Raw genomic sequence first — 20,489 nt, 5'->3', positions numbered from 1 at the left:
CATCGTCACGAAATTACCTTTGACGTCAGAAAGCTACGTTTTGTCCAGTGTCGTCTCCATTTTGCTTGGAATGAGTCCATAATGCTAGCTGCATAAAACAATTGAGTAGTTTCAAAGTCTTGCAAGCCAACCTTTGTCTAGAGCAGTTATGCAAGGCACGGAGGTCATCGAGGAACAAGGTATGAGAATGTTTTTTTTTTCTGTAAATGACTTAAATTGTGATTTCATTGTGGAAGCGGTGGCGTGCTTTCGAAGATCGTATCGCTGGATTTACTTCAATGTTGTTCAAGCTTTACGTTTACAAAGTAAAGGTTGGAAAGTACCATTCTCTGTCAATAGTAGGTAGTAAAAATAGAACATTGTCAGAAAAACAAATACTCAAGTGCAGTACAGAACCTGAAAAATCGTTTGGTGAAGTATTAGTACTAGATTACTTGAAACCACTGAAGCCTTGACCTAATAATAAAGCCATAAAGATGGGAATTGTTAAAGCTACTACTTAGGAGAAATAACAAACATTCCCTGGAATAAATACAACATACAATTTACATAATGACTATTGCGTGAAAATATTAAATGAGTTTCAATAACAAATTGAGTTGTTGCGTTTGTGGTGGTTTAGTTAGCACTTTATATTGTAAATGGTCTAATCGGCTGCTTTATCTTCATGTTCTTTTTTCGTTTTATGATGATGACTTAATTTTCCCACTATCTAGGCGTGAATGTAGAGTAACTATTTTTGTGATCTTTGTTTGACATAAATCTTTTGATTTGATGCCTGCAGTGAGGATGGCAGCGGGAAAAATTATTATTCCAACTGCCAATTAGACACATTCATTTGGGAAAGTCCCTGCAGATTGCACTACTGTCAGCTCGTCGTTCAAGTGCGCGTGTATGTGTGTCTCCTGCACGCACCTGCTGATGCGATGTCTGTTGTGAAGAAGAAGAAGAAAATGAAAGAAAAACAAGAGGAAAGGAAAAGGGTGAAGGAATCACTCAAAAGACAAGGAGTAAGTGCTTACTACCAACACTAATTCCAATGAAGTAGTATAAAATGTAAATAAAAACAGTAGAATGATTTGCAAATCATTTTCAGCCTGTATTCAGATGAATATACTAGAGAAAGACAATGTTTAATTCAAACAAATGAATTATTAATTTATTTTAGGGAAATTTTCTCTCATTTTAAATTTGAAGCCTTGATCAGTTTGCGAACATTAAACTCAGAAAACAGGTGAGTTGTGATTGGTTGTTACCTGAGCCCTGAGGAACTGTGATGTCATTTTCAGTCGACAGTAATTGGCAGAATGTTCGCCTCCCCCAGATGTATAAAAAGTAGTAGATTTTTCTTAATTCATATTCCACAAACGCAATATTAACCAGTATACTGTATTTAGTCTCATGGGGGCGCAGGTTGTAAAGATTTTTTTTCCCTACATTTTGTCCGTGTTGTGTATCCTCTTTCATATGCAGTGCTATGAAAAAGTATTTGTTGACCCAAGCAAACCTACAGTGGATTTTTATAATAAGTAGGCTATAAGCCATTAAAATGATTTTTTTGACTGGTACATCTTAGGACTCAAGAGACAGCGATCCAGAACCAGCAGAAGATAGTATTACCAGGGCCAGTTCTGGGGACCATAGTTGTGATTCACCACAGCAACAGGTACATACCCTGTGTACTTCCAAACTTACTCGACTTATTTTTTTTTCTGTCAAGGAAGCAGATGTTGCACCTTTGAATGTTTACCCTTATACTTTGAATGTTAAACAACTGTGTTTTTGTTTTGTCATGTCATTGTTTCATCCTCTCTTGTAAAGCTGCCGGCAGACTATTTCACATCTGATCTTCTAGATAGAGTAGTTGAAGAAGGAGAGCATGGGTTTGTGCACAATAAGAAGATTGCATCAGCTGAAAGGTTTGTGCTAATGTTCATGGATATATGATTCTGTAGTAATTATCGGAGATGGGCATTCCGACCCGGTAATTTAATTTAAAGAAAACAAAAAAAGCAAACAACATTCTTGGATAAACAAAAATACTAAAGAACAAAACAACCAGAATCAATGTATCAAAACAAACACTAGGGAAACAGGACTTGACTCGACTTAGACTGCAGACAAAAGCAACTTGACACGGCACGGACTAAGGACAGAGAACACTCGACTTTGACAATAAACCGATAAAGACTGAATGAAAGAAGAGCAATATATACACACAAACTTGCGCGACAATGACGAACACTTGCATGAGACAGAAGTGGCAGAGGGAGCTGATTGAAAGACACAAGGGACCGGTATGACAAGCACAAGTGAACACACCAAGAAGACACACAAAGAAACAAGCAAAACCTGGAACTAAATACTAAACCAAAATCAACCAAAACATCATTACAGTACCCCAACCTTAAGGGACGTATCCCAGACTTACCAAACACAAAAGTCCAAACGACTGGGCTCACGACGGGCAGCTGCTGAGGAATGGCCAAAGGAACCGGTAACGGCAGCAGTGCTCACGGATTCAGCACAGGAACTGGAGACGGCCACAGCTGCCAAGGGGCCGCACAGGAGCTGGTGGCCGCCGGAACAGCAACTGGAGGCGACCGCAGTGCTCGTGCTGCTGGAACAGGTTCTGGTGACAGTCGCAGTGCTTGTGCTGCAGAAACAGGAGCTGGTAACGGCGGCAGAGCTTGCCTAGTCGGCACAGGAACTGGAGACGGCCGCAGCAGCCGAGGGGATGGCACAGGAACTGGAGACGGTGGCAGTGCTCGCAGGCATTTGAGAGGGCCGCAGGACGTGCACTGCCAGAAGAGGGGCTTGATACCGCCGCAGCTGCTGAGGAGCCGGCACAGGAACTGGTGAGAGCGGCAGTGCTCACGGAGACAGAACAGGGACTTGAGACGGCCGAAGGACGTGCGTCACCGGAACAGAGACTTGAGATGGCCGCAGAACGTGCGCTGCCAGAACTGGATTCTCCAGCTGCCGAGGATCCAGCACAGGGGCCTGTATGCTTCCAAGACGTTGGCCGTTAGCCTCTGAGTTTTTTTGTTTTGTTTAGTTTTTTCTTGCGTTGGGCGACTGCTGAAAGGTAAGGACAGAAGCACTTTAATAGGATGAAGTCACATTGGGGACGGAGGGCAATCATTTGTATCTTTTTTAATAAGGGCAAACGTGTGAGGGGGGAAGCATGTTCTCACGGACAGGGGACATAAGACGGACCGGCAAAATAGAGTAAAATTCCCATCTCTGGTTGTTATATGTGGTCATTATTCTAAATTACCAGAAGACTGCAGTTATTGGTTGGGCTTGACACACATGGCATTTTGTGTTTGTTAGTTGCCTCGCATGTGTAGGAGCTCTAGGTGGCCCGCAAATCCTTGAGGAATACCCTGATGAAGAATTTAAGTTCACCGAAGAAGGTAGAAAGTACAGTATATGCATTCATATTCCCAGTGTTTAAACCTATAAATGCATCAACTTGACATTGTACTAGAGGTACATTCCTGAATATGACATCTGTGATTATGTTTTTAGATAAACTACCCTCCAATTTTCAAGCACAGTACCATATCATGTTAAAGCAATATCAGTGGACACTTAACATGTAGGAATTGAATTGGGTCACTGTGTCTCGAGTTAGTTGCAGCCATTCTATAGATTGCATTGGCCATTATCGTCAGGTCCGATTGGCAACCCCGGTGGATGGAGATTTTTATGTCCCTGCAGATGCATTTGAGTGAGTGGGTTTTTGGCCAGAGCTCTGACTGGCCCAGTCTAGTGAGTTTTCCTCAGCGAGCCCTGTTTCCACAATTTTCTTGAATTGATATGCTTTTGAAAGGCGCAGTGAGGGACTTTGATCTAAGACATTATTGTACTATTTCCCCAAACTCCACTCTCCTAAACCCTTCATCAGAGAAATGCTCTTCGGTGACAAAATCCAAATTTGCACACCCTTGTGCTATTGTTATTTTCCTTTTTTTCTGGAACAAATAGTCTCTGATGTGGAATGAGAATTTTGATGTGATTATTTCTTCACAAAGAGGAAAAAAGAAAGCAAAAGCACAAAACCAAAAAAGGTACTTGATTCCAAATAAGAAGCACAGTTTGACCAATAGAGTTATTCAAATCATTCATATACACCCAAGTAAATTTACATAACAGATGCTAATGAAAATACAGATCCACAATAAACAACTCTTTGTAATTCACTATTCATAAAACACTAATAAATGACAGTATCGTTGAACAAACAGCTTCTTGTTTCTGATATTAGTGTACTTGTCTGTCATTATCTGACAGGGTGAGCAGTTTTACTTTAATGCTGCTGGTAGCATCTCTAACTCCCGCTGAGTAGTAGAGATGCTGATTTATGGAGCAAAAGTTTCTCTTATTAGTTATTATCCAAAACGTCATAATCATTGAACTTTTTGGGGGTCAACATACAGCCCACAGTGTATAACCTACTCCACCAAATGAAATCACAAGATTTTGCCTTAAGAAGTACCAATATTTATAATTTGAACATTTTGTCTAGCAGTCCTCCAAAACGGCTGTTCCTATCGGAAATGGATGTGGTGCATTGGACAAAGTTTTTCCCGGCTATGTGTTACTGACATCCTGTAATATGTTCACATACTTCTGAGCTTCATCTGCGACGTAAAGAGGGCGGGGGAATTCTGCTTCTGAGGGGGTTTGTGGCTAGTGTATTGCATAAGGTAGAGTGGGCACATACTCACGCGAGTGAGGTGTTTACATCAGTGCCGGTGGTAAAAAAAATTGGGAATTGAAACAACTTGGAAGCTAACCAAATTGATTGTCGACTACACACCCAGGTTGAAGAATATTTAAATTCTGCTTGAATTAACTTGAACATATCCATGTCATAAAACCTTGAATCTCTATTACTCTGTCCTATTCAGAGAAGTATTGTTGCAGTTTTCATTTTTTTTTTTGTCACTACCTCATCAGGCATGAGGGAATATGCTAAGGATATGGGCATTGATCCAGAGAAAGAGCCTGGCCTCATGTATCTAGCCAAAGAGGCCATGTTTGCCCGACTTCCTCCAGATTGGATTCCTTTGTAAGTAATCATCTTGAAATAGCCATTTTATTTTTATATTCCAGATTTTTTTCACTTCACATTGTGTACGCACAAATTCGTGCATAAATTGTCGAACACACATTTGTCACCCATACATGGTTAGTTCATACTTGAACATGTACATACTCTGCAAATACATTTTGGAAGTCCTCTGACCATGCGCACGGCACAAATAATGATCAGCATTTGGGGAAAAAAAAACAAACAAAAACCCAAAATGCACAACGTATTGATCCTACAGTCATAGATAAAAACAATAATAGTTGAAACAATAAAGACCTAATCAGAAATGGGTTCTCCCAAAGAACCGTAAAAAGGACAGTTCTCTTCTCAGCACTTTCACCCTCATTCCGTTTAAGTGCTTGTATGTGCGTACTGCTCATCAATAAAATCCAAACTGTTCTCATCCCTGCTTACCAGTGTTTATTGTTTATTTGACCGGAACTTTCTGACTGCATTTCCACAGTCTCGATGCAAGTGCAAATGTTTTCTATCACAACTGCCATTCAGCCATGTCCACATGGGAACATCCTTCAGATGTGCATTACCGCAAACTGGTGGCTGAGCAGCGTAAGCGCATACAACAGGATGATCTGTTGGCATCAGCAGTCAAAAACAACATGGAGAAAACAAGTGGTGTAAGTATTTAAACTTTTATTTTTTTGTGTTTGTGTGAGTGAGTACATTTTAATCCCCTGCAAATATATATCCATCCATTATCTGTACCGCTTCTCCTCACAAGGGTCGTGGGGGGTGCTGGAGCCAATCCCAGCTATCTTCGGGCAGGAGGTGGGGGACACCCTTAACTGGTTGCCAGCCAATCGCAGGGCACACATGGACAAACGAACATCCGCACGCGCACTCATACCTAGGGACAATTTATATATATATATATATATATATATATATATATATGTATATATATATATATATATATATATATATATGTATATATATATATATATATATATGTATATATGTATATATATATATATATATATACATATATACATATATGTGTATATATATATATATATATATATATACATATATATATATATATATATATACTGCATATTCCACCTTTAACATTGATGTAATAAGTTTGCGTTGGATGTTACGACCTCTACACACCAATCTGACGTTGGCCATCGTGGCCAGCTGTTCCATCCGTCGGCCTTGAAGATGTGAAAATGAGCGAAGTTGATTCAGTTTTTGAGTAATAGCTTCAATTTTCACCTTTTGTCCGCTTTCGTCACTTCCTTGTCCCGACAGTCTGACCCGATTGTACATGTTGAATCGGACAAACACCCCCACCAGCCCCAACAACGGCTCTGACTTTCCGACATTGCTCGCTACACCAAACAGTGTACCAACTTTCCGATGGCCGACGTCGGATTAGTGGGTTGAGGCCTTTACGAATTTGTGCAAAAGAGTTACTTTTAAGACAATTCCAAGGTAATACATGTGTGTTTAAGGATTGCAGAGGCGCTGATGCTGATTCAACAGAGGAGGTAAACAAGCCAGAAGTCATTGACAAAGCCGATTGTGAGAACCACAGTACTGAAAGGCCACAGCAACAGGTACATGCACAGTTTGAATAAAACAAATCTTTTAGTGCTGATCTGCAACTTGAAAGGACATCACATCTATTGCTCATTCCAATTGTTTTCATGGGAGCTTGTTAACGTGACACATAATTGACACGTTCTTTGGTCCTCTTCTGTCTTGAAGCAACAAGCAGAGTTTGGGATCGCTGACGGATGTGCTTGTTATGACAGTCAATTGGAGACTGGTGCCAAAGAAAAATGGGGCAATGAAGCTGCCAAGAGGTTTGCTGCTCTTAATGTACTTACGAGCTGTATCAATGATTGAGTTAGTTGTACTTATTGATGTGTATGTTTCCTATTTAACCGCAATGCCACCACTTCTTTATTAGCCACGTGGTTTCTACAGTAAGCACAAGTAACCTACAGATCCACGAGGAGCGCAACGATGAAGAACCTTGTCTTTCTGAAGAAGGTACACAGTACGTTGTTCAACATTACAATATGCACAAAATAGATAAAGATGTCCTTTAATAGTCCCACAATGGGGAAATTTGCACTGTTACAGCAGCAAAGATATAGATCACACAGAGGCGGTGGCGTAATGTAGCCGTTAATGTATGACATTAGCAGCAGACATTCATAAAAATCAAGCAAATATACACAGTATATACGTATATACTCAGATCCCCATGTTTTACACACTTACATCCCACAACATATACAAGTGTAAGGAAACACTCCTAATGTCTGTCCATGGTACAGAGGGGAAATAAATAAAAACGATTGATATGAAGATGATGCAATGAAAAAAAAAAAAAAATTATATATATATATATATATATATATATAGCCCTGCAATTGGCTGGCAACCAGTTCAGGGTGTCCCCTGCCTACTGCCCGAACATAGCTGGGATAGGCTCCAGCACCCCGCGACCCTAGTGAGGAGAAGCGGTACAGATGATGGATGGATATATATATATATATATATATATATATATATATATATATATATAAACTGAATGATAGAAAATACTGCAATGATAAAAGTACCGTAATACAGTACAGCATTGGATAAAGCACAGTAGTAGTGTGTATTTAATTCTAGTACTGCACAATTGCACTAATGCCCGCCCGTTTGTTGGCCTGACCTAATGTTCTTGTTAAAAAGTCTGACAACAGCCGGCAGGAAGGAGCGGCGAAATCTGTCTTTCGTACAGCGAGGGTGTAACAGTCTATCACTGAAGAAGCTGTGGAGTGTCTTAGAGTGTAATTGAGTGGGTGGGCTGGGTTGTCCAGCATTGATGACAGTTTTGCCGTCATCCTCCTGCCCCCCACTGAGTCCACAGAGTCCAGAGAGCAGCCCAGGACAGAGCTGGCCCTCCTCACTAGTTTGTCCAGTCTCTTTTTCTTCCGGCCCGGGATGCCTCCTGCCCAGGAGATCACTCCATAGAAAATGACCGGTGAAACCACAGAGTCATAGAAGTTCCAGAGGAGTGTCCCCCGAACGCCAAAGGACCTCAGCCTCCTAAGTAGGAAGAGTCTGCTCTGACCCTTCCTATAGAGAGCGTCTGTGTTGTCACTCCAGTCCAGTTTATTGTTCAGATGAACACCCAGGTACTTGTAAATTGAGACCTTCTCAACGTCTGTTCCCTGGATATTCGCTGGTGCAGGTGGAGAGTGCCGACGCTTGCGGAAATCCACCACCAGCTCTTTGGATTTCCCAGCGTTGATTTGGAGGCGGTTCTGCTGACACCAGTCCACAAAACCCTGAGTAACCCCTCTGTACTCCCGATCGTCTGTCAGTGATGAGGCCGACAATCGCAGAGTCATCGGAGAACTTCTGTAGGTGACAGGTGGAGGAATTGTATTTGTAGTCCGAGGTGTAAAGGGTTAACAGGAAGGGAACCAGAACAATTCCCTGCGGCGCTCCCGTGCTGCAGAGGAGCACGTCAGACACACAGTCCTGTGTTCTCACGTACTGTGGCCGGTTTGTGAGGTAGTCGTGGATCCATGTGATGAGGTGGTGGGCCACTCCCGCCTGCTCCAGCTTGTCTCCCAATAGGGCGGGCTGGATGGTGTTGAAAGCACTGGAGAAATCAAAGAACATGATCCTCATAGTGCTCCCCGCCTTCTCCAGGTGTGAGAGTGAAGTGTGGAGCAGGTAGATGATGGCATCATCCACACTGATGCCAGGCTGGTATGTGAAGTGGAGTGGGTCCATCGAAGAGCTCACCAGGGGGCGCAGATGGACGAGGACCAGTCTCTCCAGGGTCTTCATCAGATGAGACGTCAGCGCCACTGGTCTGAAGTTGTTTAGCTCCTTCAGATGGGGGGTCTTTGGAACCGGAACCAGGCAGGATGTTTTCCACAACTGGGGGACTCTGCCCAGCTTCAGGCTCAGGTTGAACATGTGCTGGACGATTCCACACAGCTGGTCTGCGCAGGATCTGAGTAGCTGGGAGTTAATCCCATCATTCAGCAGGGGAGACTGAGCGGGAACAGGCATTTGATCAAACCTATTAACTCATTTTCCCACTGAAGCCCCCTCCCCTTCTGGGTCTTACCTGGTTGTCCGTGGCCTGAGATGGTCTTCAGGCCCCTCCAGACATCCCTGGCATTATTCCGCTGCAGTTGCTCCTCCATCCGCATCCTGTAGGACTTTTTCCCCTCTCTGATCCTCCTCCTCAGCTAACGTTGTACTCTCTAAGTTCTTGGTTATTAATTGGTTCAAAATCAGTGGTACTGAAGAAACATTACTACAAAGTAGTCGGCAAACTTTGAATTTGCTTTGTTTTTCAGAGATTATGCAGTATGCACGAGACATAGGCATCGATCCAGAGAGAGAGCAAGATCTTATGTGGATTGTCAAGAAGGCCATAGATGAAAAACTGCCTTCAGGATGGTTAGAACGGTGAGTTACTTGAGGTGATTCAGGTGTTACTTTTAGACATGAACAGGAAAGGATTGTGTAATTTTACACTTATATTGCAAGACTTACTCCCATGTGGCACTTTTTCTAAAATTATATTCCGGTGTCAGTTAGATAACAGCGCAAATTTAATTTTGCAGAACAGAAATACGAAACATATAACTGGAAACTCTTCCTTACTTATTTTTTCATTAATGCTACAAATATGTAGATAAAGTTTATGTTAATCTGGATTATTAACATGTAATCCCTGGAAATTGAAAATGATTAGGAGAGAATACAATAGGCACCAACCTTATCTAGAATCCATCTTGGAGCCAAATGCCAGTCTCTATCCAACAGGTTTACGTTTTAATTCTTTAAGGTTAATTGGTAATCATTTGTTGTTAGCCACCAGCAACAATTTTGTAGTGTCTATCAAAACTCAATTTAGTTAAGACAAAGTAATATGGGCAGCCATTGCCAGTTTGTACAATATTCATTTTATATTCACAAATGGAAAATACCTGCTCATTTTACTGTCTAGCCTCTCTTCTGACTTGATCCCTGCAGAGAAGACGAAAGTGGGAACATTTACTTTCACAACTGCCAATTAGACACATGCATTTGGGAACACCCTTCAAAAGTGCACTATAGTAAGCTGGTGGTGCAGGAGCGTGAGCGTAGCCAGCGCACGGCTGTTGATGGAGCCGTTGTGGTGAAGAAAAACAAGAAGAAAGTAAAAGAAAAACAGGAGGAGAAGAAAAGGGCAAAGGTAGAACTCAAAACATGTGTTAGAACATGTATGGACTGATAAAAGTCAAACATCCTATGACCAGTTGAACACCCTCTCCCATCCAAACGTATTGATACAGTGAGGCCAATTTCTTTATTTTAGAACGAAAATATTTTACATTTTTTAAATAAGCGATGAACAAGACACGTGCTTCAGATTCGAATTTTGCCGGTAAACACTGCGTAATATAACCAACAAATAGCTGCGAGAAGAGACACTGCTCAAACATTGTCCGTATCCAAGATGAACAATAGTCTACACACGTTGGTAAAACTGTTGGTAGCCCGCTGTTAATGAAATAAAAGAGAATTATCAGAAATAAAGAAATGAACATTTTATAAAAATAAGTGGTGGTTGGGCGGATCACACACGCAAGACAGGCTGGGCATGTTTCTTTTAGTGAAATGGGTGTCCGCATGTACTTGACCCGTTTAGGGACAATTAATGGGATGGATGAAAACCCACTTCCATCCTTGCTGAGTCCATTTTTTTTAGTCCACCGTTTCGTCCCTGGGACGGAATGCCCGTCTTTGCATGCTAGTTATGTCAATTGCCACAAGGCTGATGTGACTTGCTGTCCTGTACGTACTTATAAAAGTCAAACATCCTATGACCAATACAAATCCCTTTATTTTAAGGCATTATTTACATTATATTTGTTACCATATATCATGTTGGTAATATGGTCAGTTCATGAGTCCCACGACCGAATGAGCCAACACGAGCCAAACATATCCTGCTTGTATCTTCCAATGTTTTCGGCACAGTTATTAACAGGGCAACTGATCACACTCTTATACCTTTAAAATGGATAATTGGCAAAGCTGAGGTTTTATCTCTTGTCTGATGTTCCGTCTTTGAATTTCAAATTTAATTGTATTGAGTCTGCAAGAAAATAAATGGTATGGTAAGTGGGCTGTCACTTTTATTATCGCACTTTTTTACATGCGGTACTCAAAAGTGCTTCACACTGTTACCTTTTCTACCTCCTGATGACACAACATCAGGAGGTTCAGTATCTCACTCGAAGACACGTCGACATGGTCACATTGGCCGGGGATCAAATACCTAGCCTTTGAGTTGGGACACGGGCGCTCAACCACTCAGCCATGCTGCCTCCGAAGTCAAAGGAATTGGCCTCACTGTTAAAGTACATTTGGAGGCAAGTGTATGAGCCTGATAATTTCTGTGATAATTATTATTTAATTCTAGCTGTCAAATCTATAGTAGACAACATTAAAAAAAAACAAAGTGTTGGTCTGCTTAATATGATTTGAAAAAAGTGCACCATACCTTATGCCTGTTGATCTCTCTCATCTTGTCTCTCTGTGCATGTGCAGAGGAAGAATTCACGTAGTACCCGTGTGGATTCAGCAGAAGACATTACAAAGACCATCTCTGAATCGACACAGCAACACGTACGTGCACTGAGTTCCATATCCACTCTGCTTTGTGAAAAGATTTTTACTGAATTGTGTCCAAATGATTTATTATCTAGTAAGCAACAGTTTATTTTGTGTTGGGAGGGCAGCTGGATTCCCATGAAATTTCAGCAACAGATAACAAAAAAGTGGAGAATGAAGAGGAAACATATGAGAAGGCTGGGATCGCCATGAGGTCTGTTTATAAAAAGGTGTCCCGTGACAAGAGCAACAGGCTTTCTGACTGGATTCTATTTGTTTGCTGCTGTTCAGATCAAATTTGTTGTTTTAGTACATTTACAGTTAAAATACATTAATTAACACTGGCTTTCTTTTGTTTAGGAATAATAATCATGCAGATAAACAACATCTTCTTGGTCTTCAATTATCTAGCCCCTCAAATTATGAGAGGACAGCGAAAGAAAACAAAAAAAAACGTGAAATCACGCCAGAAGAGAAGGGAGACGGGGATGAAAAGTACAGGACTGAAAAAGAACAAGGTGATCTGGCACAGAAAATTGTAGAGAAAGAGAAGAGGAGCGAGGAATTTGATTTGCATGGGAAGGAGGGCACAGATCATTCAATGCGGGATGAGTCAACAATGCATATTCTCAAAAAAGCGATGGAGATTGGCGAAGTGGGGGAGATGTGGCAATTGAAAAGTGAAAAGGAGATAAGAATGTCTCACCCCAATAAAGTTCTCAGAAAAGAAGTGGTCAAGTGTTTGACTGGGGAGAAAGAGGGAGACGGTCGCATTCATGAGGAACACCTGCCGAGTGAGATGGAGAGCGTGTTGAGAATGTCCCGCTACCAGGAGCAGCTGAAGAGAGAAGAGGAGGAAGAGGAGATGGAGAGATTGAGACTTGAGAAAGAGAAAAGGCGGCTCTTCCACGAGGAACAAATTAGAGAGGAGGAGGTGGAGGCAGAGCGCTTAATGAGGCAAAAGGAAACAAGAATAAAGCTCTACCAGATTGATCTGAAGAGGAAGGAAGAGGAGGAAATGGCGTCCTTAAAGATGGAGATGGAAACTAGGACATGTCTCTATAAGAAGGAACTGAATACGGAAGAAGAGAAATTGGTGGAACAATTTCAAAAGCAAAGGGATAATAGAAGACATTTATGGCAGGAAGAGCTTGGGAAAGAGGAGGGGGAGGAGAAGCAGCTCGTGGAGCAGTTGAAGAAGGAGAAAGAGTTGAAAATACAGATTTACTTCGAGAAACTGAGGAAAGAGGAAGAGGGAGAAGTTGAACAGTTCAAGAGGGAAAAAGAAAGAAGAATTTGTCTCCTGAAAAGAGAGGAAGATATACAGGTGGAAGAATTTAAGAGAGAGAAAGAAATGAGAACAAGTCTCCGGCTGGAGGAAAGGAAGAAAGAGGAGGAGGAGGCTAATCATTTTAAAGAGGAAAAGGAGAGCAGAATAAATCATTTTCAGAAGATGTTGATACAAGAGGAAAGGGATGAGATTGAACGGTTGAAGAAGGAAAAGGAGAAACAAATACGTTTTCGCCAGGAGGAGCTGAGGAAAGAGGTTGAGGAAGATTTGGAGCGATTAAAGGCAGAGAAAGAGGCAAGATTGTGTCAGTACTGGGAACAGCAAAGGCGAGAGGAAGAGGATGAGATGTTGAAGAGGGAGATGAGAAAAAAAATTGAGATTGAGAAAAAATTGCTACTCTCTCAGGAGGAGCCAAGGGGAGAGGGCGAGGATGAAACAGATTACTTGATGATGGACAAGGAGAAGAAAATGAAGGAGCTGATGAGAGAAAAAGATGAGGAGATACAGTGGTTGAAACAAGGCAAGGAGTCCAGAGTCCATCTCTGTCACAAAGAGCTAATTCGAGAGGGAGAGGAGGTGACGAGGTTGAAGACTGAAGAGGCAAGAATTCAGTGTCACCAACCGGAGCCGAGAAGAGAGGACGAGGCACTAGTTGAGGAGTTGAAGAGTGAGGAGACCGCAATAAGGATGAAGAAGTTCCTCTGCAAGGAGAACTTAATAAGAGAACACGAAGATGAGGCAGCGCAGCTCAGAACAAAGATGGATATGAGAATGCGCTCATGGCGACAGGAGCTGAAAAATGAGGAAGAGGAGGAGATGAAGCGGTTGAAGAATGAAATAGAAATGAGAATTCAACTTTACCAGGAGAAGCTGATGAGAGAGGACGAGGAGCACAAAGAGCAGTTGAAGAGTGAGATGGAGGCAAGAATGCGTGACCACCGCGATAGGTTAGTAAGAGAGGAAGGGAAAGAGGTTGAGCAACTGAATTCTCAAAAGAAGGTAAACATTGAACTCTACCAGGAGAAGTTAAGAAGGGAGGAAAAGGAGGAGGCAGAACAGATGAAGACAGAAAAGGAGGCTAGAATGTGTGTGTGTCGGGAAGAGTTAAAGAAAGCAGAAGAAAAAGAGATGGAAGAGTTGCAGAGGGTAGAGAACAGATTAAAGTCGGAGATGGAAATGAGGATGCATCTCTGTGAGGATAATATCAGGAAAGAGGAAGAGGATGAGGTAGAGGAGTTAAAGATGGAGAAGGACGCAAGAGTGCGCCTTCGTCGGGAGAAGTTGAGAAAAGACGAAGTGCTGGAGGTGAAACAGATGAAGACAGCCAAGGAGACAAGAATACATCTCCGTAGGGAGGAGCTGAAGAGAGAGGAAGAGGAGGCCATGGAGCAGTTGAAGGAAAAAAATATCAAAATGCATCTCAACTGGGAGGAGTTACGTAGGGTGGAAGAGGAGGAGATGGAGCGCTTCAAGGAGGAAAAAGAAACGAGAATGCGTCACTGCCGAGAGGAGCTAAGGAGAGCGGAAGATGAGGTGGAAAAGTTGAAGGAGGAAGAGAGGAAAAATAAGAACGAAGTTGAGATGAGATTGCGTCTTTGCCAGAGGGAGCTGAGGCTCGAGGAAGAAGAAGAGATGCAGCGTTTGAAGACCGCAATGAAGACGAGACTGAGCCTGTGCCAGGAAGAGTTAAAGAGAGAGGAAGAAGAGGAGGCTGAGCATTTAAAAAAGGACGTCGACAGGAGAATGAGTCTTCATCAGCAGGAGCTGATGAGAGAGGAAGAAGAGGAGATAGAGCATTTGAAGACAGCGAAAGAGGCAAAAGTGAGACTCTACCTGGAGGAACTAAGCAAAGAGGTAAATGAGGAGTTTGAGTGTTTGAAGAGGGAGAAAGAAATGCAAATGCTCTTCCATCAGGAAGAGTTCAGGAGAGAGAAAAAAGAGGCAGAAGAGCGCCTGGAGACTGAAAAGGAGAACAGAATACAGCTCCACCTGCAAGAACTCAGAAGAAAAGAAGCAGAGGATGTGGAGCAATTTATTACGGAGAAGGGGTTGCGATTAAAAGCAGAGATGGACAAAAGAATGAGCGTTTTTCAGGAGGAGCTTCGAAGAGAAGAAGAGGAGAACGTAAATAATTTGAAGAGGAAGAAGGAGATTAATATTGGCATTTACCAGGAGGAACTGAGGAGAGAAGAAGAGGAGGAGGTGGAAGGTATGAAGATGGAAAAAGAAAGTCGAATGACTCTCTGCCAAGAGGATCTAAGGAAGGAGGAAGAAGCGGAGACGCAGCTTTTGAAAAGCGAGAAGGAGGCAAGAATGTCTCAGCTCAAGAATGAGATGAAGAGAGAGGAAGAGGAAGAGGAGGAGGACCGGATAAAGAGGGAGAAATTGAAGAAGATGCGTGGCCGGCAGGAAAGGATGAGGAGGGAGAGGGAAGAACATGTGGAGAGGTTGAGGAACGAAAAGGAGACACGATTGCGTTTGCGTCAGGAGAGGGAGAAGGTCAAGAGAACAAGCGTGCGCCCGGAGGAAGTCATCAAAGAGGAGGACGAGGAGTCGCTAGCAAGGGAAAAGGAAAATCAGCCAAATGAGGAGGCAGCACTACTAAGGAAGCAAAAGCTAATGAATTTATGCAAATTCGAGGAACACGGAGACCTAGGCCAGTTAGAGAAAGGGTGGAAGCAACAAAGGGGAGATAATATGGAGGCGCTTAAGAAGGAAAATGGAATCAAAAGTTGTTTACTACAGGAAATTATACGGCGAGAAGAGGAAGGGTTGAAGAGCAAGACATCAGAGAAAAGCGCAAATACTGGGAACATGGACAAGAGAACATTTGTGTACCAGGCGGAGCTGAGTGAAGAAGAGGTGTCAGAGTATTTGAAGAAGGAAAAAGAGAAGAGAACATATCTTCGCCAGGAGGAACTGAGGCGACAGGAAAATGAGGAGGTGCAACGGTTGAAAAGGGAAAAGGAAACAAGAATTCTACTCCGCCAGGAGGAGCTTAGGGGCGAGGAAGACGAGAAGGCGCATTTTTTAAAACGGGAGAAGGAGAGAAAAACACATCTCCTCATGGAGCAATTGAAGAGGGAAGAGGAAGATGAGGTGGCACGGTTGAAGTGGGATAAGGAAAAGAGAACACGGCATCTGCAGGAGAAGCTTTGGAGAGAGGAAGAAGAGGAGAGGGTGAACCGAGAGAAGGAGAAGAGAGCACGCCTGCGTCAAATGGAGCTGATTAGAGAGGAAGAGGAGCAGCGGTTTAAGAGGGAGAAGGAGAAAAGAGCACATCTTCGCCAGGAGGAGCTGAGTAAGGAGGAAGAGGAAGAGGCTGAGAGGTTAAAAAGGGAAAAGGACCAGAGAATGCTTCTACACCAAGAGGATCTGAAGAAAGAGGAAGAGATAGAAGCGGAAAGGTTGAAAAAGGAAAAGGAAAAAAGAATGCGTCTTCTCCTGGAGGAGCTCAAGCGAGAGGAGGAGGAAGAGCGCTTAAAAAAGGAGAAGGAAAAACGGATCCGTCTGTGTCTGGATGAGCTTAGAAGAGAGGAAGAGGTGGAGATGGTCAGGTTAAAGAGGGAAAAGGAACAGAGAATGCGTCTCTGTCAGGACAGGTTAAAAAGAGAAGAGGAGGAGGAGGTGGAGAAGTTGAAAAGGAAGAAGGAGAAGAGGATGCATATTCGTCAGGAGGAGTTCAGGAGATCGGAAGAGGATGAGTTGGAGCAGTTAAGGAATAAAAAAATGTGCCTCTTCCAACTGGATTTGCGGAGCGAGAAAGAAGAGGAGTTGGAGAGATTAACTAAAAAGAAAGAAAAGAGAATGCGTCCTCATCAAATGGGCCTGAGGGGAGAAGACGAGGAGAAGAAATTGAAGATTGAGTACAAGGAAAGACTGAGGTAGGTTATGCATATTTAATTAAGAATGTTTGCATGAGGTTTCCTTGGTATCTCAACACACCTAAGAGAGAGAAGAACGTATACTTTTGAACCCTTTGTAACAGGAAATATTTCCCTTTAACTTGCGATTCCAATTGTAGATAAGACACAAAGATGGTTTAATCAAACACTACATTTTTGCGGTTTTTACATGAGAAAAATTTGAATATGCAATGAATATCCCATCTGTGCACCTCCTGAGGGCTTTACGACAGTGTCTGCTGGCCAAGAGGCGAGAGGAGGAGGCATTGTTGGTATCTGACCAGAAGGAGGAATTAACAGAATCTGTCCAGAAGGGGAGAGAGGAGGAGCAATTTAAGATCAGGTCAGACACAACACTTATTATATTTTTGATCGTGTGCTATCCTTTGGATGTTATCTCTACATTTAGAAACCTCAAGATGCCATCGCCACTTGTAGAAATCGTCATGAGAACTGCAAATTGCTAATTCCCCATTGTGGTACTAATAAAGATTATTTTATAATTTATGGGAGAGAAAAAAAAACCTGTGCGTGTGTTTGTGCATATAAGTGTATGTGTATGCTTGCGTGTGCGTACGCAGGCAGGACCGTGAAGCTGTTCTGAGGGCACTCTGCATTGCGCTGGAAGAAGAAAGGTCAGCAGAACACAACAGAAGGCTCAAAGAGAGCAAAAACAATACATGTCTTTGATATATTAATGAACTGTAACTTTTATTTTGGCAAGACTTCCAGGCAGGCGCGGTGCCAGGATTTTTTCTTTCCTGGGCATGGGGGGGGTGGTTTGACCGATATGAGGGGGGCGCTGAGGAAAGAAAAAAAAAAAAGATTTTCATGACTTCACTAACTTGAGAGGTTCTCTCTTTTTATTCAGTAAAAGTATGATAGATGCCTCAATGTGGAGTAAACATTTGTCACTGGCAAACTCGTTCAAACGCCAGAGATGGGCACTTAAACCAATTTTGCCGATCCGTACTTCATCAGCAACCTGGGCACCTTTCCGTCATCGTCCGCCCGTCCTTATTTATCAAAATAATCCTCATCCCGTCCGTGTCCGTCTTTTTTGAAGCCATACATTTCATCAGTAAAAAAAACATTGGAAAGAATGGCTACTTAGTAATGTTTTAAACTGAAACTGTAACAAATAAATAAATAAATGAATTGTTGAACGGGGGCCAGACATATTTCTGACGGGGCTATAGCACCCCCTAAATCCGGTGTAGCGGCGTGCATGTTTTCCATGTGCCTTCGCAATTGCTGACTGAGAAAAATCTGACATTCCATGGCATGTACAATTTACAAACCGTCGATCTATGCTGAGTATGCCCTTTTCAGGGGCTGAAAATAAAAAGTGTTAAATTTCCTCACCTTGAGAAAGTTTTCAGGTGCTATGCAGATGCAAATACTCAACTTCAGAACGATGGGGCAAATGTGCTAACGGTACCACTTGCCCCTCCCAGAAGCCTAAATGTTTTTTTAAAGATTTTTTTAAAATTTTTGGCAAGTTTTGTATCAATAGTGTAATTTTAATATTTGACTTATGAGGCCTCTGTCAGAATTGTGTAGCAAGAATTCTGACAAGTAATGGGATCGAAGTTACGTTTTAAAGAGTTAGTCTTTTCATTTTTTTGTAGGCATCAAAAGGTTGACGTGTCTGATCACCCCACGCAAACGAGGCAATACTTTGAGCATCTGAAGGCAGAATCTGAAGTGGAGCTGCAGCTAGAGAACAGACGTCAGAACGTCTTCAAACCGGAGGTGTGTAAGTATTTATATTTGTTACCCACAGCTCCGGTTAAATGATGCCAACGTGTGCAGTATGTCACATTTGCGGATTGTATGTATCAGCAGCGAGGAGACGTAAAGATCGCCGATCTGACAGATTCGATCTTCTGTGGGACTCTTGATCTGATGGGACAGGTAACATACTTGTGCTACTGAATTAGGGCGGAACAATTAATTCAACTCAAATCGCCGTCACAAAGTAGTAGAATGCAATTTTCAAATTGTAATGACTCCAATATGGGGAGGGGAAACTGCTTTATTGTGGTTGGTTGGTAGTCTTAGAAACGTATTAAGTGCATTTCTCATTTTCACATATCAAAGGTGAAGTGTTACGCCACAAAATTATTTGGATTATTATCTGATTCGTTATTAGCTGTCTTTATGTTTGCGAGAATTTTGTGAATTGTTTAAGTTAGTTAAATAACTCAAAAGTAGGAAACATCCTTTCGTAATAATTCATGTTTCATTTACCTTTTCTTTCAGCGTAAACCTAATCTATAGAAACCAAAACATTTCATTGAAAAAATATATGCTATTTATTGTAATACAGATTTGGCAAGAAAAGAAATGCATTTGTTTTCAAAGTCGTTCAGCCTTATAATGAATGACATGATTCTTTTTGTATTTATTTCCTCTCCTTTTACTAGGCCATCCCACCCACATGGCCAAAGTAGCAGCATCAGATCTTCAGTGTTTTGCATGAAAGGTTCAGAAGCGCCACACCATGCCCTGCTCTTCTCAGTAGATTATAATGTGTGTGTGCGCGTGTCTGTGACCGTGCATGCATACGCAATTGACTTTATTGAATGCTGTGTAGGAGCATTCAATGGTAGAAAATTAATTTATAATAAATACATCTTTTTTTCCAGTTGTGAATTGCTTCTAATTTCATTTTCATGTTTGACATTTTCCTTGATTGTGCAGTAATTTCAACACCACACACGTCTTTAATGCAACATTAACTCAAGTCCAACCATCAGTCGACTCGAGAGAGGCATTTGTTCCGTGACCTCGCCTGCAAATCGCATCTAATCATTGTTCCCTATTGAAATGAATGGAAATGCCATTTATCCAGTCCAGGCAATTTCCCAAGAACACCTTTTTTTTTCATAAAAGAAAAAAAAGTAGTGTTCTCTCACGGAAGTGCTTTGCATATTTTTCCAAAATATTCAGAAAAGAAATATAGCCACACCAGTAGCCATATTGCGGAAAGACATGTTACTTCAAAGAGATGAGTTGACTCGGCCGCAACGGCAGGCACAAAAATAGCAATGAAAAAAAAAAGTCAATCACCACTTCGTGGGGATTCACTTTACACGGAGGGTTCTGGTCCACATTAACCTCTGTAAATGAGGGATTACTGTAATACCATTAGATTATAAAGCAATAAAGTGTACCATGTGGTAGTCAGAAGGAAAAAGCAAGCTTAAAAATAGGTGGCGGGACCTTTCTGTCCAAGACGACATGGCAGCGAACGCGTGCAGAATGGGACTGGAGCCCACTCTGCACTACGGCTGAAGAATTCCATGTGTCAAGCCACTCCCAAAATTTAAAGATGTCAGAAGCATCTGCGGAGCTCATGGGGAGAAAAAAAATACAGGTCTATTGTGTTGTGGTCCCAAGTCGTCTCGGTTTTATAGTCAATTTTGCTTTTGATTTGGCAGTCAAGGTACCAAAGTCGGGCGGCACGGTGGACGACTGGTTAGCACGATGGCCTCACAGTGAGAGACAGCATCGGGCGTGGGTTCGATCC

General features: G+C 42.2%; 1 protein-coding gene and 1 long non-coding RNA gene across 2 annotated transcripts; both read left to right on the top strand.

Moving 5' to 3' along the window:
• Positions 1–76: 76 nt before the first annotated feature.
• Positions 77–18,754, top strand: LOC148333757 (uncharacterized). Its single transcript, XM_088301097.1, has 18 exons — positions 77–179; positions 785–1,010; positions 1,577–1,666; positions 1,822–1,919; positions 3,337–3,419; positions 4,969–5,080; positions 5,568–5,739; positions 6,580–6,684; positions 6,836–6,933; positions 7,041–7,123; positions 9,451–9,562; positions 10,133–10,334; positions 11,696–11,773; positions 11,887–11,972; positions 12,119–16,933; positions 17,175–17,297; positions 17,536–17,589; positions 18,586–18,754. The coding sequence occupies exons 2-18, from the start codon at positions 927–929 to the stop codon at positions 18,752–18,754; spliced, it is 6,564 nt and encodes a 2,187-aa protein (XP_088157223.1). The 5' UTR covers positions 77–179; positions 785–926.
• A 43-nt stretch (positions 18,755–18,797) lies between these two features.
• Positions 18,798–19,612, top strand: LOC148333756 (uncharacterized). The gene is made up of 2 exons (XR_015844261.1): positions 18,798–18,871; positions 19,384–19,612. It is a non-coding gene; the product is annotated as an uncharacterized LOC148333756 (long non-coding RNA).
• The last annotated feature ends 877 nt before the right edge of the window (positions 19,613–20,489 follow it).

This window comes from Idiotropiscis lumnitzeri, chromosome 7 (assembly GCF_059441095.1).
Source record: "Idiotropiscis lumnitzeri isolate Australia: NSW breed Sydney's pygmy pipehorse chromosome 7, RoL_Ilum_1.0, whole genome shotgun sequence".
NCBI classification, from domain to species: Eukaryota; Metazoa; Chordata; class Actinopteri; order Syngnathiformes; family Syngnathidae; genus Idiotropiscis; species Idiotropiscis lumnitzeri.
This window is presented reverse-complemented; position numbering and strand designations above follow the sequence as displayed.